We start from the raw sequence: 23,496 nt of genomic DNA, 5'->3' as shown, positions 1-23,496 counted from the left end.
CATCTATCACATCTCTGCTTTGAACTCCCCACCCCTTACTCTTTTTCAGTTGCTGTCCCAGCAACCTTGCCTTTTGGCTGAATTCAAAGCTTCCCCCTCTGGAATGGGGGAAACCCAGATTCCTCTGCTTGAGGAACTAGAACTTGCAATAGAACTAATTTGGAACATGATTTCCAGTCTCCATCGATCCAAGCCGATCACCTTGTGGTGACATACAGACATTTTTCATCCCTGCCAATGAAAAATGGTGTTTTGCTGAATAGGGCTCATGAGGTGACCTCAGCAGGCAAGACGTGGGAGGCCCCAGAGATAAGCTGTCCTTTCAAGGAGACTGAAAGTTACCTGTGAGTAGTTGATGCTCAAGTCCATAAACGATGAGTGTGTGTGTGGAGTCACAGGTCTGTAGGGGACTCACTGGGAGAGTGGTCAGCCCCTGACTTAAGAGCTGGGTAGAAAGGAGAGGTCTCAGCTTGCGTTTATCAGGAGGCAGAGGCCAAGGACCAGCCCGACTTCCTAGGTGACTTCCCTGGAGCTTGGTCGCCCTGGTGCCCCTTCTCTATTGAGCAAAGCAAAAGGGATGATTTCAAAAGGAACTGTAAGGAATTCTGTGGCATCTCCTTTCTCCATGATGGTTCAAATTGGGGCGAGAGTGCCATTTGCTCAAGATAGTTTAAGGCTGAGAAGCTCTGTCGGGGGATTGTAGGAAAACCCATATGTTATAGAGAATCCTTTGAAAACACTTTGACTCTCCGCTTCCATCATCAGCAAGATGGGCAGATGAAGTGGGAACTAGCCAACAGTTACCCACAGCTGATCCACGGCAGAGCTAGGCTGGAGCAGCATCTGGGGAAGAGAGGTTGCTTCTGGCTTTCTCACTCTTTGAGGGGGTGGGAGTGGGGTGGGGATGGGGAGGGGGTGGGGAAGGGCAGGCCCCCTGTGACAAGATCCTCTCCCGGGGTCTGTGTTACTCCTTGGTCCTTGCTAAGCTTTCTGATCTCTCTCAGGAGCTGAAGGGCATTTTATTTGGTTTTAAAATATTTTCTTCATTCAACTGTTTAAAAATCAGATACCACAAACATAAAACAACAAGTCCCCACATCAAAAGATAGGTTGAAACTGAATTAATTTATAAAAACTCACTGGATAAAGAATTAACACACAACGTGCATGCATGCTAAGTCGCTTCAGTCGTGTCTGACTCTTTGTGACCCCATGGACTGTAGCCCACCAGGCTCGTCTGTCCATGGGATTCTCCAGCAGGTATACTGGAGTGGGTCACCATGTCCTCCTCCAGGGGATCTTCCTGACTCAGGGATCGAACCTCATTTCTTATGTCTCCTGCTTTGGCAGACAAGTTCTTTACCACTAGCACTGCACATTAAACCTACTTAAAAAGTAAGGAATATGGTCAAATAAAAACAATGGAGTCTTCTGTAACAGCCCACCATCTTATGTATGGTAATATAAATAAGTAGTCACATTTTCTCATGTCAACGGTGGGTCTGTGGACTCTGCTAGCCGTCACGCATGCTGAGAGCAATGCCCACAAAATGTTCCTGGAACAATTAGCAGGTTCAGACACTTCACTCTGCTCCGTACTGGAAACTAGCAGTGCTTTATTTTTTAACTTATTTTTTTAAATTTAGCAACTATGAGTTGCCAGCCCTCCTATCTGAACTAAATGTGAGAGGACCAACCTCTATGCCCTACCTCCCAGGGACTTTCTGTTTGAATTTTTTTATTCTTGCACGGGGTGGCATTGCTCACTCCTTTTTCAAGTGCCCTCCTATTCTACTCGCCCAGACCTTGATGGTAGCAGCATGGGGATGGTCCCTTTACAAGAGGCACAGGTTAGCTGTCAAGGACAGTTACCCACGGCCATCCATTGATCAAATATTGAGCAGCTGTTGTGTGTCAAGTACGCTCTGCTTTTGACAGACACCTGCACCCATGTCCACAGCATCCTTGCCAGTTAGGTCTCCCTGTAACACCCGCTGGACACATGAGGTTGAGCTACTAGCCTGAGCATATACAGCTGGTCAGTGGCCTTGATGGCCCATCCACCGTCTCCTTGGTACACGACCACCACTCTCAAGGAAGGGGGCAGGTGGGAATGCTCAGAACTAGGGACTCCTCCAGGCCTGCCCATACCAGGCCTCCTCTCTGGGCAGGCCGAGGTGATTTTCTCAACCTCACTAAGAAGCTTCAGCTCTCGGGCATAAGCTTGAGAGCATCCAGGACATTTCTGCTCTGCCTGACGGGCTTCCCTTTGACTTTGGCTGCTGGACTAAGCTGAGGCACAGCTCACTGCTGCTTGGTGCTCATGGATTTAACGTGGTGGCTGCTCGACAGGCCAGTGAGGCTGCCACTTCTGTTTGTGACCTTGTGTAACAGGTGCTGACACCCCTGGGATCTCCATAGCAACAGTCCCGGGAAGAGAAAGGCAAGTGTGATGTTCACCTTTCCTAAGGAGGGGCAAGATGCTTCACTCCAGTTAGAACCAAATCCCTGCAGCAGGCTGGCTGGGGGAAGCCCTTCCTGGCTGCTGTTCCTGGCGTTCCTGACTCCTGTCCCCTCATCACGCTCATCGCCTCTGGGGCTCTTTTGCAAAGTTCGACCTCTGCCTGTTAGTTTTGGTGGGTGATGGGAGAACTTCCTCCACAGTCCCCATCTGTGCAGGGACAAATCAGCCACCGGACAGGCACGAGGGATGCCGAGAGTGACAAGGGCTCAGCAGCTGTGCCCGACACGGGTGGCACAATGCCCAGGCACAGACTCCCCAGCCTCCTGTCCAAGCTGTGCACTTCCACTTTCCCTGCTGCGTTTTTCTCTGTAGGCAGAAGAAATCCCCTCTTTCAGTACTGGATCTCTTATCTCCTTCCTCTAGCTCTGATTGAATAACCCCGGTGCTCTTTCTATAAGCAGCCTGCCCCAAGTTCTTGGTGGGTGCAGGGGTGGAGCAGAGGCGAGTACTCTGTTCACAAAGCCCCTCAGTAGCATGCCTTCCTGTAGCTGGTTCTGGGCTTGCCTCTTCCTTTCCTCCTCCTCCTTAAATGTACTTTGGCATCTCTGTGTTGGTTCACTCCAAGTTAGGCAAGGGCCAAAAGACTCAAGAACAGGGACATGGCTCAGTTGCTATTGGCAACAACTTGATTCTACTTTTTTCCCAACTAGGAAGTTCAAGTGACCCAACTATGGCCACAGGGGAGAGCGCTGCTGAAGTTTAGTGGACGAGACAGCAGGTAGGGTCACTGGCTGGGCAGTGTGTTTGATTCTTCTCAGGACCCACAAGGACACCAACCCCACCCTCCTAAGGGCACGTCTCATCTCCTGTGAACACATTCACGCAGAACACATCCATGGGGTGGGGTTGTTGGTTAAGGCAGCTGCCAAGGCAGGGTTTCGAAGGCAGAGGTGGTCAACATGCTGACTGTTTCCCACTGCCCCAAAGCATCATCTTTCTGGGGATGTCCAGGTTCATTTAGAAGCATATGCAAAGAGGGCTGACTCATTTCTCTCTCCTCCCTATTATCAGGAATGCAATTAGGTGGGCATTTATCAGACAGGTATTCCTAATCTGAAAAAGTGTAACAGGGGACAGGTCAAGCAGCATTTTTCAAGGCATCTCTGGGTTGATGGAATTCCTAGCCACTGGGAACCTTCTTACTTCCCTCTGAACCCTTTTCACATGTCCCTGCAATGCTGGACAGGTAATGGGTTGGTTCCTTAGCCCTCTTCTCCCCTGGTGGTCTAGCAGGTAGAAAGGTGAGATTTTTCCCGTTTCCCACAGGACTTGGCCCTGGGCCACAGATTAAGAGTAACGGAAGCTGTAAGGGGGTTACTAAGCTTAAGGATACTGCTGTTGGATTTAAAAGTATCTTCAAAGGTAGTGGGCATTTCTGCTAGGGGCTCAGGAATGAATGACAGGATCAGTACCCAAAGACATTATTTGAACATTGCCTCTAGGACAACAGACTCATCTCCCTGCCATTTCTGGACCCCTTGGCTTCTTGCTTCTCAGGAAGAAAAAACAAAACAAAACAAAAGACTATAGTGTAAAAAAAAAAGGGGGAACATCAAAAAAAGGATGCCGCTGACTGTCCATGGAACTAGGGCGTGAGAACAGGAGGGGTGGGTGGAGATGAGGCCATGGACACACAGATCATCTCTTCTGGTTTGGGGAGCACCTTCTGTTGCAGAAGGCCTCCAAGGAAGGTTAGAGCGTGCGGACGCCGGGATCACTCACCCACTGCTGGAAGGAAGCCGCCTCGGGGGTGAAATGCAGCGGCCATTCTGACTCTGCGCCAGCAGCACTAGGCAATTGTGTTTTTAGGAAGGGAAGTGAAGAACAACTTATCCAGCTGAAACCGTGAAGACCGGTGGCTTTAGGGGAGCCCCTGCCCAGACGTGCACCCAGCAGCAGCAGCGGCAGCAGCAGGGGCAGCAGCAGCAACAGCGGCGGCAGCAGCGGCGGGCAGGCGGTCCACGCGCGGAGGCACAGGCAGGCGTGCCGCGTATGTGCCGCACGCACCATACACTGGACACGGAAGCGTGCAGCGGGCAGGTAGCACATGCACCGGTGTACGCAGCCGTGCACACGTCCATGTGCGCGTTTACACCACAGGCACTTACAAGAGCGTCTCGTGCAAGGTTCATAAGCAACCACGTGTTTGGCTGTAGAGCTTTACCTCAGACTCCTAAGATGCCCATCTAAAGCATTTACCTTAAGAGACATCTATAAACCCGATTTTCCTCAGGACAAAGCCATTTATTTGTGTCAGAGGAAATGGCTTCTGTGCTTCTGTTTCTGTCGATACTACAAGTAGGGGGAGTGTGCACCCCAGGGGGCTGGTTTACGAGGGATTTCAAGGCATCCCTGGATTTCAAAGCCACTTGGTCGTAACTCCTCCGACAACCCCTCTTTGTAGTATAGCACTTAAAAAAGAGAAGCCTCTGTTTATCTGGCAGAGGAAACAACCGGACTTGGGGAGGCTGCGCTGCTCAGGGCGGGTCCAGCCGGGCAGCGAGAGGCAAGATGAGAGTTTCTGGGAATGAGGCTCTGCCATGTAGGGCGCTACCTCTGGAGAACTGGAGTTCACGCTCTGCTAGGGGAGAACTAGCTTTGATCTGGGTCTGGAAGCAGGAGGCTTCTTAGGGTCCTGCACCTCGGGGGATGGGAGCAAATGCCAGATCCTGGCAACATAGGCAGTGCTTCCCTGGTGGCCCTCCCCATGTCTTGGCACTATGCTGCTGCAAGCCCCCAGGTCCTACAGCTTCCTGGGAAGAGCAAAGGGGCAGTGGGAAATAGACCACAGGGCAGAAGCCAGTCTGCTTGGTACCACAGTCCCTCCGTTCTGAGGGAAAGCAGAGAAACCAGCTCTCTGAGTTGACTTTAAAAATAAGACAGTAATAATAGCTACCATTTATTGAGTAGGGTCATGAGCTGGTTGCTGTAATAAATGAATGTGCTTTGCACACACTGTCGTATTTGAGATATCTGTGTCCCCATCCTCAACTGCTAAATAAATATAGTAATACCTACTCTGCAGAACACTGTTGGAAATCAGATAAAGAATAAGAGCTAAGCGTGGGCTGCAGGTAACATCATCATAATAGAATATAATAACAGTACAAAGAGTTATGCTTGAGCTTATATACTGCAAACACTATGCTAAGCATCTTATGTATTTTTTCCCTCCTAATCACTTACTTTTTTTTTTTTTTTAATTTGGCCACTGCCTATATAGCATGTGGGACCTTAGTTCTCTAACTAGGGACCAAACCCACACCCCCTGCATTGGAAGGCTGAGCCTTAACCACTGAACCACCAGGAAAGTCCTTAATCATTTCCTCTTATCTCCTTTTTACAAGGTGCAGAAACCTAGGCTTGGAGGTGCTGCCTGAGTCACAGAGTTAAGTGGTGGAGCTGGAGGAGAACCTAAGTCCTTCTCAGGCCAAGATCTGCATGACACGGATGCCAACACTGTGACACTGTGAGCACCCAAGACACGGCAGCTGTTTTTGCCATGCCCTCATTCAGTGCCAACGTCCACCCCAGGCAGTAGACGTCATTGTACCCCTTGGGCAGTGAGCAACTTGCCTGGGGTCTTATCCCAACTCCAGGTGGAGAAATAGAATTCACCTGGGGCCGCCCAAGCCCCAGCTCGAGCCCACTCTCTACATTCTGGGGCACTAAAGGGACGTTGTTCTTGGGGGCAGAGCTAGTAGGTCATCTTCAGTAGGGGATGAGAATGCAGTTGGGGGAAATATCACTGCTAGGTTTTCAACAGCATTTAACCCCAGATGGTTGGTGCTACTCAGACAGCCAACTGCCAGCTGGCTAAAGAGCTGTGTGATGGTTCAGGGCAGTCAGCTCCCAGGGGACAGCTGGAGCCTCTCAAAAGAGACTCCTGCCAGGGCAAGTTGCACCTCGCTGGGTAGTTCTCCACGCAGTCCTGGGGAGGCTGGAAATAAAGGGGACTCAGATATCACACCTGCACAAAGTTCTTGAAGGGCAAGCTGGGGACTCTGGCGGCCACCCTGTCACTCCCCCACCCCCGCCACATGCCTTCCTGGTGATCCTTCTCCTAACATCCTGCACATCTAGAAACAGTTCAGCAAAGCTGTGATTGAAGGCCAGCAAATGATAGGCTCTGAAGCTGTCATTACCAAGGAAACCATCCTTGAGGATATGACCACAGGATGGTGACCACTCTCAAATGCTAATGGTTGGGTCCTTTACATATTTAGAACCTTCCAGCATTGTCGAGGACAGAGAATCCACCAGCAGTTCCCCTTTACTTTTGCTGCAGCTCCTAAGGTTTGATTGAGTTTTGTGTCAACTGCTCCATGTGTATTTCCCAACTTAACCTGCTATGATGTAAACGCCAGGCCCTTTATCCTTACTTGACAGTCGTCTTTTTCCATTAGGGGTGGGGATTCAGATGCACCATGCTCTCGGTGTAAATGAGAAAGGCCAGGGGGCAGGGAGTAAAACCATTCTCCAACTCTGTGAAAAAGTACAGTCACGCTCCCCAGTCTGGACCTCCATCTCTCTCTCTCCCCTACCTCTGATATTCAGGCATTAATCACCCACCACAGAATTTTAAAGGCCTGTTATGAGGGAACATGGGAGAAGGAAATGGCAACCCACTCCAGCATTCTTGCCTGGAGAATCCTGTGGACAGAGGAGCCTGGAGGGCTGCTGTTCATAGGGCCGCACGGAGTCGGACACGACTGAAGTGACTTAGCCTGCATGCATGCATTGGAGAAGGAAATGGCAACCCACTCCAGTGTTCTTGCCTGGCGAATCCCAGGGATGGGGGAGCCTGGTGGGCTGCCGTCTATGGGGTCGCTCAGAGTCAGACACGACTGAAGTGACTTAGCAGCAGCAGCAGCAGCATGAGGGGACATAGTAACAATCAACTCTGACTGGGCTTTCTTTAGCTTCAAAATGCATCTTATTAAAACTTTGCTGCCTTTATCGGGATCGCCATATTTAATGAGAGGCCTCAAAGAATTTGAAAGCAAAAGATGAGGAGAGGAAAAAGCCATAAGCTGTAATCACCATAATTATACAATTCCATGATGAGGTGAAAGCAGCCCTGGCAAAGCCTGGGAGAGGAGGGAGTGTCATTTGCAATCAGGTTGGTCCTCAGGACAGCGGGAAAGAATGTGGCAGGATAGCTCGTCCCTTCCCCTGAGCTGGGCTGAAGATGAGTCCTTATGGCAGGGCCCAGGAGGAGGGGGCCCATGAGCATAATTTCCCCTTGCTCTAAGGTCTCAGGGAGCGTGCTCTGCTCTTGGCCCGGCTGAGAAAGTTGGGTACCAATATGTCCACCTGGAACCAGCAAGTCGCATCGGGTAGAGGCAACTGGCTCAATCATCTTTTCTGCTCTCAACAAAACACCCTTTCTGGATAGGAATGATGTCAGGCCAAGCTTTCTCCAGTGCAGAGCCAGGGAACCCACCGGCTGTGCTCAGCCTCCCTGAGCTCATGGGTACGAGTGTCCTCCGCTCACTAATCCCCTCCTAGGCATTTGGGGAGAGAGCCTTGTTGCCCAGGGCTCAGTTGCAGAAGCAGTGATTGGCTTAAATAACCAAAAACAAAAGGCAAGGATGACTTTGCCTTGCTTGAATTGCAATTGCTTGAGTTGCAATTGCTTGAAGGGCACCAATTCCTCTTCTTGACAGTGGTCTTGCTCTGACTTTATCATAATCTAGCTTTATTTTTCCCTTCAGTTCAGTTCAGTTCAGTTCAGTTCAGTCGCTCAGTCGTGTTCGACTCTTTGCGACCCCATGAATTGCAGCACGCCAGGCCTCCCTCTTCATCACCAACTCCTGGAGTTCACTTAGATTCACGCCCATTGAGTCAGTGATGCCATCCAGCCATCTCATCCTCTGTCATCCCCTTCTCCTCCTGCCCCCAATCCCTCCCAGCATCAGTCTTTTCCAATGAGTCAACTCTTCGCATGAGGTGTCCAAAGTAGTTTCAGCTTTAGCTGAAAGTTTCAGCTTTAGCATCATTCCTTCCAAAGAAATCCCAGGGTTGATCTCCTTCAGAATGGACTGGTTGGATCTCCTTGCAGTCCAAGGGACTCTCAACAGTCTTCTCCAACACCACTGTTCAAAAGCATCAATTCTTTGGCGCTCAGCCTTCTTCACAGTCCAACTCTCACATCCATACATGACTACTGGAAAAACCATAGCCTTGACTAGATGGACCTTAGTCGGCAAAATAATGTCTCTGCTTTTGAATATGCTATCTAGGTTGGTCATAACTTTTCTTCCAAGGAGTAAGCGTCTTTTAATTTCATGGCTGCAGTCACCATCTGCAGTGATTCTGGAGCCCCCCAAAATAAAGTCTGACACTGTTTCCACTGTTTCCCCATCTATTTCCCATGAAGTGATGGGACTGGATGCCATGATCTTCATTTTCTGAATGTTGAGCTTTAAGCCAACTTTTTCACTCTCCTCTTTCACTTTCATCAAGAGGCTTTTTAGTTCCTCTTCACTTTCTGCCATAAGGGTGGTGTCATCTGCATATCTGAGGTTATTGATATTTCTCCCAGCATTCTTGATTCCAGCTTGTGTTTCTTGCAGTCCAGCGTTTCACCTGACTCCTCTGGATCTTTCTTCTCCAGGCTCAGCAAACTCACTCCATTTGATCTGTTCTCCTTTCCCATAGTTTATTTATAAACCTATGATAACATGCAATATTTCACAAATATTTAATGCACCTGAGGATTCTCCTTGGAGGAGGCGGGTGGAATCCACCATAGAACCTGCTCTATAATATCCCTGGCCATCCAACGTCTGAATGCTTCCAGGGAGCTCCCTGTTCCTTGAGGTGACATATTTCACCCCTGGGAAGTTGATACTGTTAGAATATTCTTAGTAGAGTGACCCTGCCCATGTCTTCTATCCATTTGTTCTAGCTTTGTCTGGGACAATCCAGAACTGCCCACTCACTCTGGGTGACAAACACACATAGAGTTCCTGATGGTTTCTGAATCTCCTTGCACGCACGCTAAGTTGCTTCAGTTGTGTCTGACTCTTTGTGACTCTAGCCCACCAGGTTCCTCTGTCCACAGGATTTCTCAGGCAAGAGCACTGGAATGAGTTGCTGTGCCCTCCTCCAGGGGATCTTCCCCACCTAGGGTCGAATCCGCACCTCTTACATCCCCTGCATTTCTCTTTACCACTAGCGCCAGGGCAGGACGTGTGTATATACTTCAGTTTCATCTCACTGGGCTTCCAGGGTCCTCAGCTATTCTTTTCTAAATTGTCTCTAGTTTGTTGAAGTTCCTGATAAAATAAGAGAGCTTGGAAACAAGATTCAGCACAGTCTAGAGCAACACTGAGAGCAATGGAGCACTTCTGACCGTTCCACTTTTATTACAACCTACAGATACTTAAAAAAAAAAAGTGATTGCCTCCCACTTTTACTTGTATCAACCTTGCAGTCAACTAGAACCCCCAGAGTTTTTAAAACTTGAATTACAGTGAAGGCTAGGAATGTCATCCTGTAGTTGTGAGACTGAATTTCTTTTTAACATAAATTTTATGTGGTTAAATTATCCCTGGTTATTTGGACCCATCATTCCACCTGAAGGAGATGGTCCTAACATGGCAGACTATACTACCAGTCAAGTGAGCAATACCTTTTAGGATGTGCATCTTTGAATATGACTGGCATGTTTGTCTCTTCATCTGAGACATCAGAAAGGATGTTGGACTAGACAGGGCTGTGGCTGGACCCTTGTGGCCACAGTCAGAAACTGCATGTCCCATGGACAGAGATCTGTGAATTCACCAGCCATTTGGATGCTGGCACTGCCGGGGTAGCTATATACTCTCCACCCCATGCCACCATCCCTTCCATGGGGGAGCCCCAAAACAAACACTCCAGGGTCTTTCTCTCCTAGGCCTTTGGGTAATATCACTGGACTGAAGATCCCACTGTTCCAAGCTCTTTTCAGCTCCCCTGTGGTGTCCCAGTTAGCATTCTGCTTCATAGCAACGTTTTAGGGATTGTTCCTTCCAACAGATTTGTATCCTGCCTTTCTTCCAGAATACCGTGCTTCCCAAACTCAGTTAGAACCAAAGTGCTCATTTGCTGCTTACAAACAGGAAGACTCCTATGTTGCTTTTCACCAGGAGCTCATTTTGGAGGAATGCCATGGCCATCTTATTTCTCAGCCTTTGAAGTCCTCAGACCTTGAGTACTCTGACTTCCAACCCTCCAGTTTGGACACAAGCAGAGTTGGGTCTCTTCTCCCTGACCTTGACATTGGCAGTCTGGTCCGCTTCCTAGGTTCCTGCTATTCCAAAGCCTGGCTAGCGCCTGGAGGTTTCTCTCCTGCCCCTTGTGTGATGCCACATCTCCCCTGGCAGGTCCAAGGCAGATTCTGTCCTGGGCAGAAACGGGCATCCTGTACCCCACTCAGGCCTGTCCTCCCTGCTGCTCATCCCACCAAGCACCCTGCCATCAGTCACCTTCACCCTCTGCCTTCTCATTGGACAGATGGGAACCCTGGGCCATCCTCACGTGGCTGCCTGGGGACAGGTGCCAGAAATCTGACTTCACAAGTGACAAGGAACAGACTGAAATCCCACAACTCCATCAACCGCTTCTCAAGTGGGAGCTCCTTCTAGAAGGACGTCTTTCCTGAGTTGGTGGGGTGGACGGGGAGGTGGGAGGAAGGCTCTGCTACGGCAAAGGGCTGCAGGTCAGCTCCCAAAATAGCTTCCTGCCTGGCGCATCCATCCCCGGCTTGCCCCCAGCTTGCCTTGCGGGAGACTGGCAGGGCTGCGATTTGGATCGGAATCAGTGGCTGTAAACACACAGCTGTGCCTTTCTGCCTCACAGGAGTCTTTCACTTGACTGCTCGGCACATTGGGGTCTGGGGAAGGCAGGAGCTGGCCGGGTGGGGGAGAGGGAGGAGGAAGGAGCAGTTTTGCAGTGCCGAGCTCTCCCCTGTGTCTGGGGGCTGAGTCACTGGTGCACTTTTGCTCGAGTGGGCACTCCGCAGGGAGAGGGTTTTTGGCTGCTTTTGGTCGACAGATGAACAATCAGCTACAATAGCTGGGGGCTCCTCCTTTCCAGAGGAGTGGCTGGGCATAGGGCTGGGTTTCTCAAAAATGACCACCTCTGACCTTTTGGATAAATAAAAATCTCCCCCTTCCCCAGGGTTTCAGAAAGACCTTGTCCAGGGCCCTCATGGAGAACCATTTTATCTCTTTGTCGCCTCTGTATCCTGCCAGCCAAACTGATTCAGCCATCTTAACATATTATCGTTGGTTTGCAAAAATCAGACTTTTACATTTTCCTTTTCTAGCTACAAAACTAAAAGAGTAAACATGCTTTTCAAACTTCACTTGGACCCAAGATGGAGAGAGAGGAATAGAGACTGGAGGAGACTTAACCTTCCACTGACTGTGACCAGGATGACATGCCCTCTTGTGACCTCTTTTTGGGCATCTCCGAGAGGACAGTGGCGAGCCAGCCCAGAGGTCTCCAGGGACCCAGAAAGGGTGGTAGCAGGAGGGAGGCAGTGTGATGCTGAGGTCCCCAGATGTTCACACTTCATTTTTTCCCATGCCCTTGCCCCATGCCCATGGTGACTTTGCAGTATCTGCATGGGGCCCACCTTTCTGCCCAACTGACCTCACCCCACCTCCCAACATACACCCAGCTGGGCATCCGTCCCAGAAGGGTGGGCACTGCAGCACTGGCGTGGTTGACAGGGTGTGCAGTGCTTAGCCTGCTCTTTGTGACCTCTCTCCCCCTGCCCTCCAGGGGTCACAGTGCAGAATGAGCCCCAAACGATGGAGGGATGGGGCCTGTGGGGTCAGGGGGCTGCAGCACTCAGTTCTGCCAGTGTTGATCCTCGAATGCTTATCAAAGGATTTTAAATGGACACCCAACTCAGTTCTCTCCTTGCTTTAATTCTCAGCCAGGGTGGGCAGCCACTTTTCGGGCAGGCTCCTCTCTCATTCTGAGGGATGATTAGCACAACTCGAAAATCTCAGGACAGAGAGAAGCACAGACCCATAGAACGCCCCAGCTGCAAAGGGCCCTAGAGATGATTCAGTCCATGCCATTGTACACAGGACAAAACCAGGGCTCAGAGAGGGCTAGCAATGGGCCTGAAGTCACACTGGTAGCAGGTTGAGGCTGGAAGCAGGAGTCAACCTGGGCAGGGCTCTGAGGAGTTTCCCAGAGTCCTAGGGAAGTCCTCACTTCCCAGGAGAGACCAGTTCATGCTTCCCCTCCCAAGCGTGGCTGTGAAATTCACCTCCATCTCTAGGCAGACCCGGGTCTCACTGCTGCTCAATCTGAGGGCTCTGAGATCTGGTGGGAGCAGGCTGGCGCTATATAGCCTGTGACCCTGACATCCCAACGGGGCCCAAGGACTGTGTGAAATCAAAAGCAACTCTAAAGATTTTTAGCCAACCGTTCCTTGCTGAAAGGATCTGTTCGACTGAGGTCAAGGCCCTCTAGGGGCTCTGCTGTCTAGGTGTTTGAGAGCTCATTTCAGCGGAGCCCAAGGCTCTGCCCTGACACGCTGAGGGGGAGGGGAAACAGCCTCCAGGCGGGGAGAAGGAGCTGCTGTGTGTTTGTGTGGGTGGAGGGGGTGGGCTGATCACCCTGGCTGCCTGCCCTCTGCCTTGCCTGGAGGGCCTCAGCCTTCCTCTTCCGGTTCAACACCTGGGCCTGGGGCTGGGGGTTTCTGCGTGCAGAGCTGCCCAGGAGGTGGGGGGAGGTTACTCTCAAGAGATTTTCCTTGGCTTCTGGGGTGGGGGTGGCCGGGGGGAAAGGGAGAAGGAAGGCGGGTGACAGCTGGCTCCTAGGGCTTCCTGGTCTCCTTCTGACTTCCCCGCTGCATTCCTTGGCAGGCAGGACTGAAATGCTTGTCATGGAGATGCCGCCTGGTGCATGCCAAGGCTCCCTCAGCTCCCAGCCCTTGCTGTTTCAATTCCTAGGAGCACCTTGGCAAAGACCAACTGTGATGTTTTCTTAGGAGAAGGATGAACACCTGGTTCTCATCTCTGCTCTCCTCCGAGGCCTCCAGCAACAGCTGTTCCTTTGTCCATCTCAGGAGCCTGAGGCTCTCAAGAGGACAGTTGGGGCTTTGACTGAGTGCTCAGGCAAAGGTGTCCAGGGAGGCTGATGCCATTGTCCTTTGGGGCTGCCACTTCTCCTGTTAAGTGCTGTCCCTTGTACAAAGATGTGAAGGACTTTTTCTATCTTCTCCTCCTCAGAGTTCCTCCTCTGGAGTTCTCACCAGATGGCTTTGGCCGCCACCCGAAGAGGGATAATCCAGTTGCTGCTGCTGAGTCTTGGCTAATGGCCCTTGCTACTTCTTGCCTTCCTCCCACACATCCTTCTGTCCTCTGTGTCAGAGTTGGCCCTTACTTTGCAGTAGACCCCAAAGGAATGAGCACACCCAAGAGAGGGTAGTGGAATGGACAGTCTTTCCCCTCTGGCCCCCTTCACACCCTCGAGGTCATCTGTTGACTGCAAAACCAGGGAGATGGCAGGCTGGTTGTTCCTGAGCAGTGGGAAGTGGTCTTCAGTTAGAGAAGACCCTCCTCTCCCCAGGCAGCAATGCCTGGGACCTCCGACCAGAGAGTCTGAAGAGGAGATGGAAGGCAGTGCAAACACAATCTACCGAAGCTTCCTATTGTGGCTTTCATACTTTATAGCCACTGTGAAAGGACACTTCCCAGTGCACAGAGCTGGGGGAAAGAGGCTCTGTTCATCTGATCTGAGGTCATGTCTGAGCCCCCCACCCCCATCCCCTCACTTTAAGAACTTGCTATGTGTCACAGCTCTTCCTGGGCCCAGGGCTCCTGTGAGCAGAGCCACCCTGTATGATAGTGTGAGTCATCTACTGTACAAGGGCAGATGAGGGTTAAGAAGGGGCTGAAATCCAGCTGCACTTTGCTTGGCCAGCTGGGCATCTGCGGGGTTGGGCCCATCAGAAGGATCCTGTTTTCTGCTCTGGATAAAGATGCACTATGGGCTGGCTGCACCATGCCGTGGACTTTGAGTGATATTCGCTTCTGAACTTGGGCTGGCCCTATCAAAAAGCAGGTCTTTATGCAAGCTCTGTGGCTCTGGGTGGCCACAGTACACAGTGCTTTGGCACAGCATAACCCCTATCTGCTACTTGCTACTCAAGTTCTGCATGACTCAGAATGAAGCTTCCACTAAAAGGAGCCATGTGAAAAACAAAGCCTCTGCTGGGGATCGTAAGGCTCCTCTGCACTCAAACTAGCATGGCTCTAGCAGCTTCTATGAACCATACTGAACTCCTTTCTAGGATCCCATGTCAAAGGGGGCCTCTGTGGCCTTGCACAGTCAATCCCTCCATATCATGATATAGGAGTCTTAGAAAGAACAATTTGCTTTCTCCAAATGTTCCTCCTTTACCAAGAAAAGAAAGAGCACTGCGTGGGAGAAATGTTGGACCCAGATTCAGTCTTGATAAGAAGTCAGCCGACCAAGATAATGAACGATCTGGATCAACCTTTCCTGTCACTGGTTAGCCCTGAATGGCAGCTGGCCTCACATCCCTGGACCAAGGACTGCCCAGCTTCACTCCCTCATTTCCCCATGATGTGGATGGTCTTTCTTCATGTATTTCCCAGGACCATTATTGCTATTGCACTAGCCTTTCATTGGGTTTTATAGTTTACAGTATTCAGAAGATGAAATATTCACGTAGACCTTCTTTCAAAGAAATCACGCACTTTATGTATATTAGGTCTAGAAAATGGCTATCAAATTGCAAGACATATTGGCTGACTGGTTAATTTTGTTTGATTAGAATACTGGGCTGTGAAAACCACATTCTTGAGTTCCAGCCTCAAGTATTCTGAGAGTTGCTACCGCTCTAGAGCTGTGGGTCATTTCCTCAACCTCAGCCTCGTCTGGTTACCCCAAGTGGTGTTATCTCAAGATCACAAGGAGCATGGATGGATCAAAACAAGTCCATCTCTATTTCTACTACTGGAAACAAAAAATCAGAATGCATGACCCTTTAGAGTCTTTATAGAAAAATAACAGGCAACTTAGGAATGTTTTGGTTTGGAAGGCTGGGCTTTCTCTCATATAGATTCTAAAAATCTCAGGAGCTTAGGAGATTTTTCTCCTTCAGCTGGCCCTGAAAACATCTCTCTAAGTTCTCCCAGGTGTACACTTCAAATGCTTGGAAGGTGTCTGGTGCTTTCTCATTCCAAACACTTTGTTAACAGACCTTGGAGAACCACTGAACCAACACCACTTTTGGGAAGAAGGGACGTCAATAAATGCTCCTCGCGGAGCTTCATCGAGATCATGTTTGCTCTCCCGACACCCACTTCTCATGAAAAGCAGCCTAGCGAGATCTGGATGCCTCATCTGAGGACCAGGCTTCTTCTCACAGCCTCAGCCAATGTGGTCAACCTGAAGGGCCTGCCCGGGGTTGCAGGAGTTTTGCTTTCTCCATAATATACTCTGGGCTTGTCAACAAAATCCCTGAACATTCTCCACTTGCAGCCTCCAGGCCTCAGAAGAGAGGGAGCAATGAGTTCCCACCACTCTCTATCAGCCATCAGGGGTGGAGGGACTCCCACAGCCTTGCCTCCAACAGCCCATGGCAGCTTCTTGGTGCATGAAGCTGTATGGCTGCGGCAAACCAGCCATAAAGACAGACAGGGGATTACAGGTCTGACATTCTGCAAGTTCTGATTTCTCATGAGGAAAGACCATAGAGAGAGAATACCGAAGAAGAGATGGGATGAGCACCCATATTTTAATTGCCACCTGCTTGAGTTGCTGTGAAGCTGACATCTAGCAAATTCAAAACTGTTTAAATTTGGTTAAGATGCATCTAGCTATTACAGGTAAACGACCAGGTTGCTGACCACCCAGAATTCTTAGAATTTATGTTAAAAAGATAAAGATACTAATCACACAGTAGTCAGGTTTACAAGGACTCTCCCCTGCAACAGAGGGAGGAAAAAGGCAAGTTAGCATCAGTGGGTTTCTATCCTTTGGGAAGTGAAATTTGACAAATTCTATGCATGGGATGTTGGCTCCCTGGCTGCTCGCTGGTTCCACGTGAACAGTGCAAGTTGGGCTGCAGGAGCTCAGTAGCTGGTTTCAGGAAAGAAGGGGACTGGCTACTTCCCGTGTACCAAGCCCTATGCCTCAGTCTTACAGAGTATGTGTGCATGCTGTCGCTTCAGTCGTGTCTGACTCTTTGCGACCCTATGGACTGTGGCCCGCCAAGCTCCTCTGTCCGTGGGATTCTCCAGGCAAGAATACTGGAGTGGGTTGCCATGCCTTCTTGCAGGGGATCTTTCTGACCCAGGGATGAAATCTGCCAATGCCTCTTGCATTGGTAGGCGAGTTCTTTACCACTAGAGCCACCTGGGAAGCCCAATCTTACAGAGAACATTATGGAAAAGAGAGATGAATCTGTGCTTGACTGCAGACCACAGTTCAGAATCTGCACCAGGTACCACGGGGATGACCTCCTCACCACGGCCACGCCACCCCCTGGCTCCTGCCCTGGCACGCTATGCAAAGGAGGCTAACAAGGGGCTGTCAGGGACATGGGAACTCATGCAGAGGCCACCAACACACACATACACACACACGCACACGCACACACGCCAGCTGGAACTCACTGCCAGAACCCATGCAGCACGGCCGCCTCCTGCATACGCAAAAGCCACCGGCACAGCAGCAGCAGCTTGCCTCCCGCACCCGCGTGGCTGCCAGAGTCCCAGAGGGAAATGTGGATTTTTTTTTTTTTTTTATGAGCTACAGTTCTGAGCCAATTTATTTCATGGTCCAGCTAGATGGGCTTCTCCCTGGGCTGCTGCAGAAGGTGCACCCACCGAGCAGCCCCAAGGGTGGGGGCAGGGGTGGTCCTTCCTTCTCGAAGCCCCCTTGCCCAGGAAAGCAAATGTTGGGCCAGGGGCTGGGTAGGGGGGGCATGCACCCATCTGCAGGGGGAGCTGCTGGGCCTTTTGTCTTTTGCAAACTGGTCCCTAGGAGAGAAGCCACCGACACTCGCAGAAGACCATGGGTGGGTGTGCTGAGGGAAGAGCGCTGGGCTCCCTCCCCTCCCGAAGGAAATGACAACCACCACCGAGAAAAACAGAAAGAAAGCCGAAAAACCAAAGAAAACCAGCTGAACTTACCACACTGCGAGTGAACTTTTCTAAGGAAGTTCTACGACCTTGCTCACTTTCTGGCTTTAGGGAAAAAAAAGATAGGGAGAAAAATACAGAAAAAAAAAAAATTCTTCAGATAACACATGGTTCCTAAACAGCAGCAGCCGCAGCTAATGAACCAAAACAAAAGCAAAACAGGGCGGAGAAAAAAGAAAACAAAAACAAAATAAAAAACAGGAAGAGAGAAGCAGCCAGCGCTGTATGCGGGAGTCAGTGGGAGAGACAGGAAACAGAAGCCCAGGAGAGATGGGGCTGCCTCCTCAGAGCAGCGAGGAGAGAGGGGTGTTTGCTTCTAGAAGAGTCATTCATCTTGCTTCTGGGCTGGAGTGGGAGCCACCGGGCTGGGAGCCGGGCCCTTGGGAGCAGCTGGGCGATGCCTGATCATTGCTTTCAACCAGCCAAGCCCCCATGCAGGGAAAAACTGGGGGCCTCAGCTGGGGACACAGTCCAGACCAGCTCCCAGGGCCAGTGGGGTGTCGGGGGGGATGCTACTGAGACGTGTGCAAGGCGAGGTCATCAAGTCCTCCATGAGTCTGGGTTAGGACTTTCTCTGAGATCTTCCAGCCAGAAAGTTTGCTAACTTCCAGGACATCCTTGAGGCCCCCTAAGGACGCTCTTTCTGTATCTTGAGATCAAGGAGGCTCTCTTTGCCTATGTCTTTTGCAACCATAGAGGTCTTGGGTCTTAGAAGGAGTATTCTGGACAGAAAATACTCTTCCAGTGCCTGGGCAGGTGACCCCTTCCAAGGTTTACTCATAGCAGGCGGCAGATGACAGGCAGCTCAGGAGCCTCTTGGGGAGTCTCAGCTGAGGGCACCCCCTCCCTGCCACCCTCAATCCCTCTACAATACACAGAGAGGGAAGAGGGGGCAAAGCCCCGTACTCCCCAGGCCAGGCAGCTCTCCTCTATGGAGAAGGGGGCGTGGCTTGTATCTGGCCCTCTCCCCAGGTTTCCTGCTTTTCCAAGGGGGGAGGAAATACATCCCAAATACCTGCTAGTTTTTCCTAGAGCCCAGCTCCGGGGTCCTGAATCCATGCCTGGGAAATCTGGAGAGTACACACACTCACATGGACACACACTCACAGACACACACTCTTACATGGACACACATACTCAGACACACAAAACACACACTCACAGACACATACACTCCCATGGACACACATACTCACAGACACACACCTTCATACACACTCACAGACACAGAGCACACACACACACTCACAGACACAGAGCAAATAATGGAAGTTAGAGAGCTGAAGAAGCAGCCAGGGGTCTGGGGGTCTGCAGGACGTGCTGGAAGCCGAGGCGGCAAAAGGCAGTCACTGTGTGTCACTGCGGACAAGGTCAGACGGCTTCCTTGGCCGTCATGTCCTATCCCCTAGGCTGGCTGCTGAAGACAGAGAGCATAATTCAGGAGGAAAATGCAACATGAATGACACACAGCAGCAGAGTCAGGCTGGTCTTTGTCCTTCAGACGCAGCACTGAAGGATATGTGCTGGGCTTGGCACGGTACCCAGTCTGCACTTGGGGATGGCAGCACTCAGCTTCAATCCAGTAGGCAGCCTGGGGGCCATCCATGTGGCTCAAATCAGGCCGGTCCTAGGCCCCACAGCCGGAATTCTGTGCCTGTCCTTCTCATCCCCTGGCTGTTGAGTGGCTGCTCACAGAGAGGGACCATCAGCCTGACTCATTTGGCTTCCTCTGCCTTGCAGAGGCCCTTGGAGCTGCCCTGGAAAATCATTCTTAAGCGTCCTGGCTATGCTTATTCTCTCAGTCGTGTCTGACTCTTTGAGACCCACGGACTATATAGCCTACCAGGCTCCCCTGTCCATGGGATTCTCCAGGCAAGAATACTGGAGTGGGTTGCCATTTCTTCTCCAGGGGATCTTCCTACCCCAGGGATTGAACCCAGATCTCCCACGCTGCAGGTGGATTCTTTACCATCTGAGCCACCAGGGAAGCTGGAGGGGTCCTGGGGGGGGTCCTCAAATTGTCCTAAGGGGTCCTCCAAGCTCAGCTCACCTGCCCCCTGAGGACTTGGCTCATCAGAATGACTAAGATACTTGGATAGAGGATGGATTAGGGAGGAATGGTCGGCAGGCTGTACCCCCACAGTGCATCAGGGGACTTTGTGAGCAGAAAAGTGAGGCCGCTTTACAGCTCGCCTCTTAGCTGGGACTATGGCTCACATCCCTTCATGACCTGGACGTGTCAATCTCATGGTGAGCCCACCCCTGGCAACAGAAGACACTCTGGGTCTACCTGGAAGTGCCGAGTTACAACTGTAGTCCATGCCTGGAGCTCAGGGGAAAACAGAAGAAAAGGTAGGCTTGTCACTGTTTTTAGAAACATCTACCCCCTGAATATCGAAAGGGCATTGGCTTTGGCAAGAGCTTTCAGCCCCCAAGGACACCCTTGAGAGGGCTGAGATGAAAAATCTAATAAATTTCATTGGTGACATGTCACAGGCAGGCCATCTGTTCCTGCCTCACTTGAGTGACCTCCTCTGTGAAGCTTTTCTTGTACAGGAGGACTTGAGGACGCAGGAACCTCAGCACCACTCCTTGCACGGGGGTGTGTTTTCCCTTTGTACTCAGACTCACAAGGAGATTGAATGGCCTCTGGCTTCTTCTGTGTGTGTGGACAAGTATGTGGACAGGCCCAGGTGACCCCAACTGTGGGAGCCCACGATCTCCCCACACTGGGGTCGGTTCAGGGTCTTGAGCTGCAGGAAATAAGGAACGCTCACTTTGACCTCCCCTGAGATCTGGGCTGCCGATACTAAAAGTCTTCACCTTTCTTAAAAAACTGGGTATCAGAACCATTATTTGGGGGGATGTCAGCCTGCTCCATCAGGGTCCCTCCAGCTCCATCCTCCTGCCAGGGAGCTGGCTGGAGGCTGGGGTTCACATTGTCCATCACAGGAGTGACATATGATGGGAAGGATGCCAGCCCAGAAAGCCGGGTCTTGGACACTCTGGGTGTCCCCCAAATCTACTTCTCTTTCTAAGACTCTCAGGGATGGCCTCAGGGCTACCCAAGGGCAGGTGAGCAGGAGAGAAATGCTCTCCTAGTCTAGAGAGTGACGTGGTTACCAGCCAGGTACACAGACAGGCTCCCAGCCCATGAGGTCACAGCACACAGAAAGAGGGGCTGCATGACTGAGAGAGGCAGCCGGACAGTGTGTCGCTGGACAATCGCAGGCTAGGGGACTGCCACCGGGTGGCTAAGAGGGAGAAAAAAGGGATACACGTGGCCTTAAGCAGCAAGGCACGTGAGTCCTGGAGTTTTGCACGAGGAGGGCCACACCGAACCCCTCGTGGACCTCAGATCAGACCCACAAAGCACAGAGTGTTCACTGGCACACTGGAACCATGAGCCTACCCCCTACCTTCCCCTTCCCTCACCCCCTGTCCTTCCAGCTCTGCCTTCCCTCCTCCCAGAAATCCAGCCACATTCATTCCTGTTCCAATCACCCCTCACTGCCTGCATCGTGGCGGGGGGGTGTCCCTGCACCCCTAAATCTAGACCCCGAGGGCTGCAGGCAACCAAGACTTCATTCAGAGTGGAGGGCCGGGAGGGAGGAGCTAGGATGCCATTTTTTCTTGGTTAAAAGAAAAGGCAAATGCTCTGGGGGAGGTGGCAGATGGGAGAGAGGAAAGGGCAAAAACCTCAGGCAGGATTTCCGGTGCCCCATTGCCCCAGAAGAACTCTAAGCCTTTCTATGCAGTGGGGGCTGCTGCAATCCTTGCCTCACACTCATCTTTGCGTGCTGATCGGGGCAGGAAATTCTGTGGGAGGGGGCTGGACCCGGCAGTGGTTTCCTCAGGGGTTCGCTGATGTCACAGCCAGCTCTCTGCTCCTGGGCTGAGCCCCAGGGGCCTCCTAGGTGGTCACTCCTTCCACTGTGGGCAGACAGGCAGATGGAGATGCTGGGTACCGGGAGACAGGAGGCCACACCCTGGACCTCAGCGGGCTGGGCCGGGGTGGTAACAATCCTAATTTTCTTCTACTGGAGTGGAAGCAGGGACGGAAGGGAAAGAAGAAGAGAGAAAAGAAAGAAAACCCAAGGGATGGTATTCTCACGTCACACCAGCAGCAAGCAGCAGGCAAAGGTCAATAGAGCTAAGGCAAGGCTGCCCTTCCAGGGATACCTTCTTCTTGGCCAGCAGCAAGTCCTGGTAAGCATTGGACCGGAGGAAGCGGGCGTAGCTGTCACTCTTCATCAGCTTGTAGATGTGCTCCTGGGGAGGTGGGAGATGGGAAGACACAAGAGAGAACTGTCACCCAACACTAAAGGGAACTGCAACCCAAGCGGCCACTGTTAGGGAAGAAACAAACAAGACAAACTATGCTGGTGTGAACTTGGAAAAATAGGGAACATGTTTGCTTCGTGGTTTCTCTTTCCCCCACTCAGAACACATCAGCTAAAACCCATTTTCTTTCTCAGCCTAAAAAGATCCTTGAAGATCATGTCCCGGAAGCTTTGTAATTGGGCCTTGGTGCCACACTGAGATGCACTATTGCTTAATGATTAAAACCACAGGCCCAGCGATAGGAAGGAAGAAACTACTGATGGTCCCAACCACTTGGATGAATCCCAAAGGAATTATCACGAACAGAAAAAAAAAAAAAAAGCCCCAGGTTTACAGACTATATGATTCCATTGATGTGACATTCTCGGAATGACAAATCATAGAAACATACAACAGATAAGTGGTTGCCAGATTTCAGGGACGGGAGAGGGGCAAGGAGGGGAGGGGAGGGAGGTGTGGTTACAACAGACAACAGGAAGGGTTCTTTGGTGAAGGGCCAGTTCTGTATCTTGTCACATCTTACACATGTGATAGAGTTGTATAGAACCTCTCTCACACACACATGTACATGTGAGTACAAGAAAAATTGGGAAATCTGATAAACTCAGGGGATGTAGCAATGTCAACATCATGGCCATGATACTGTACTATAGTTTTTGCAGATGTTACTGTTAGGAGAAGCTGGGTAAATGGTATGTCTCTATAGTATTTCTTCTAAGTGCTTGTGAAGCTAGAAGTATCTCAAAAAGATTAACTAAAAAAAGTAGTCCACAAGCAATGATGCAATTAGATCAGTTAATGCTGACTAAGGTCCATCTAGTCAAGGCTCTGGTTTTTCCTGTGGTCATGTATGGATGTGAGAGCTGGACTGTGAAGAAAGCTGAGCGCCGAAGAATTGATGCTTTTGAACTGTGGTGTTGGAGAAGACTCTTGAGAGTCCCTTGGACTGCAAGGAGATCCAACCAGTCCATTCTGAAGGAGATCAGCCCTGGGATTTCTTTGGAAGGAATGATGCTGAAGCTGAAACTCCAGTAATTTGGCCACCTCATGCGAAGAGTTGACTCACTGGAAAAGACTCTGATGCTGGGAGGGATTGGGGGCAGGAGAAGGGGACGACAGAGGATGAGATGGCTGGATGGCATCACGGACTTGACGGACGTGAGTCTGAGTGAACTCTGGGAGATGATGATGGACAGGGAGGCCTGGTGTGCTGTGCTTCATGGGGTCGCAAAGAGTCGGATGCGACTGAGCGACTGAACTGAACTGAACTGAATGCACATCAGGGCCACCATCCCATCCTGGAAGAGTGCTCTTAGAGCCAGATCATGGGGTCTTGTGGGCAAATATGCCAGAGGCTGGGGCATGGTGGCCTCCTGGGCTCCGAGAGCCATTACATTCTGGCCATGGCAATGGATTTTACCCTTGACTTTTAGCTAATTC

General features: G+C 51.0%; 1 protein-coding gene across 20 annotated transcripts in view; it reads right to left on the bottom strand.

The window, feature by feature from the left end:
- RGS6 (regulator of G protein signaling 6) overlaps positions 1 to 23,496 on the bottom strand; it is a 615,305-nt gene that overhangs the window by 9,346 nt on the left and 582,463 nt on the right. For 5 of the 20 annotated variants that reach the window (XR_011258337.1, XR_011258336.1, XM_069596933.1 and 2 more), the window contains exons 16-17: positions 21,895 to 21,984; positions 17,704 to 17,757 (exon numbers count right to left, since the gene is read on the bottom strand). Coding sequence is in view for 15 of the 20 variants with exons in the window: in XM_069596933.1 (XP_069453034.1) it covers positions 17,704 to 17,757; positions 21,895 to 21,984 (144 nt within the window). In the remaining 5 variants the exon portion in view is untranslated. Of the gene's footprint in view, positions 1 to 4,246; positions 4,314 to 5,410; positions 6,465 to 17,299; positions 17,758 to 21,894; positions 21,985 to 23,496 lie in introns of those variants that run through there. The other 15 variants (XR_011258338.1, XR_011258339.1, XM_069596937.1 and 12 more) reach the window with 7 other exon arrangements.

Source organism: Ovis canadensis, chromosome 7, assembly GCF_042477335.2.
Source record: "Ovis canadensis isolate MfBH-ARS-UI-01 breed Bighorn chromosome 7, ARS-UI_OviCan_v2, whole genome shotgun sequence".
Taxonomy (NCBI): Eukaryota; Metazoa; Chordata; class Mammalia; order Artiodactyla; family Bovidae; genus Ovis; species Ovis canadensis.
The sequence above is the reverse complement of the archived record's forward strand: the minus strand, read 5'-3'. Positions and strand labels throughout refer to the sequence as shown.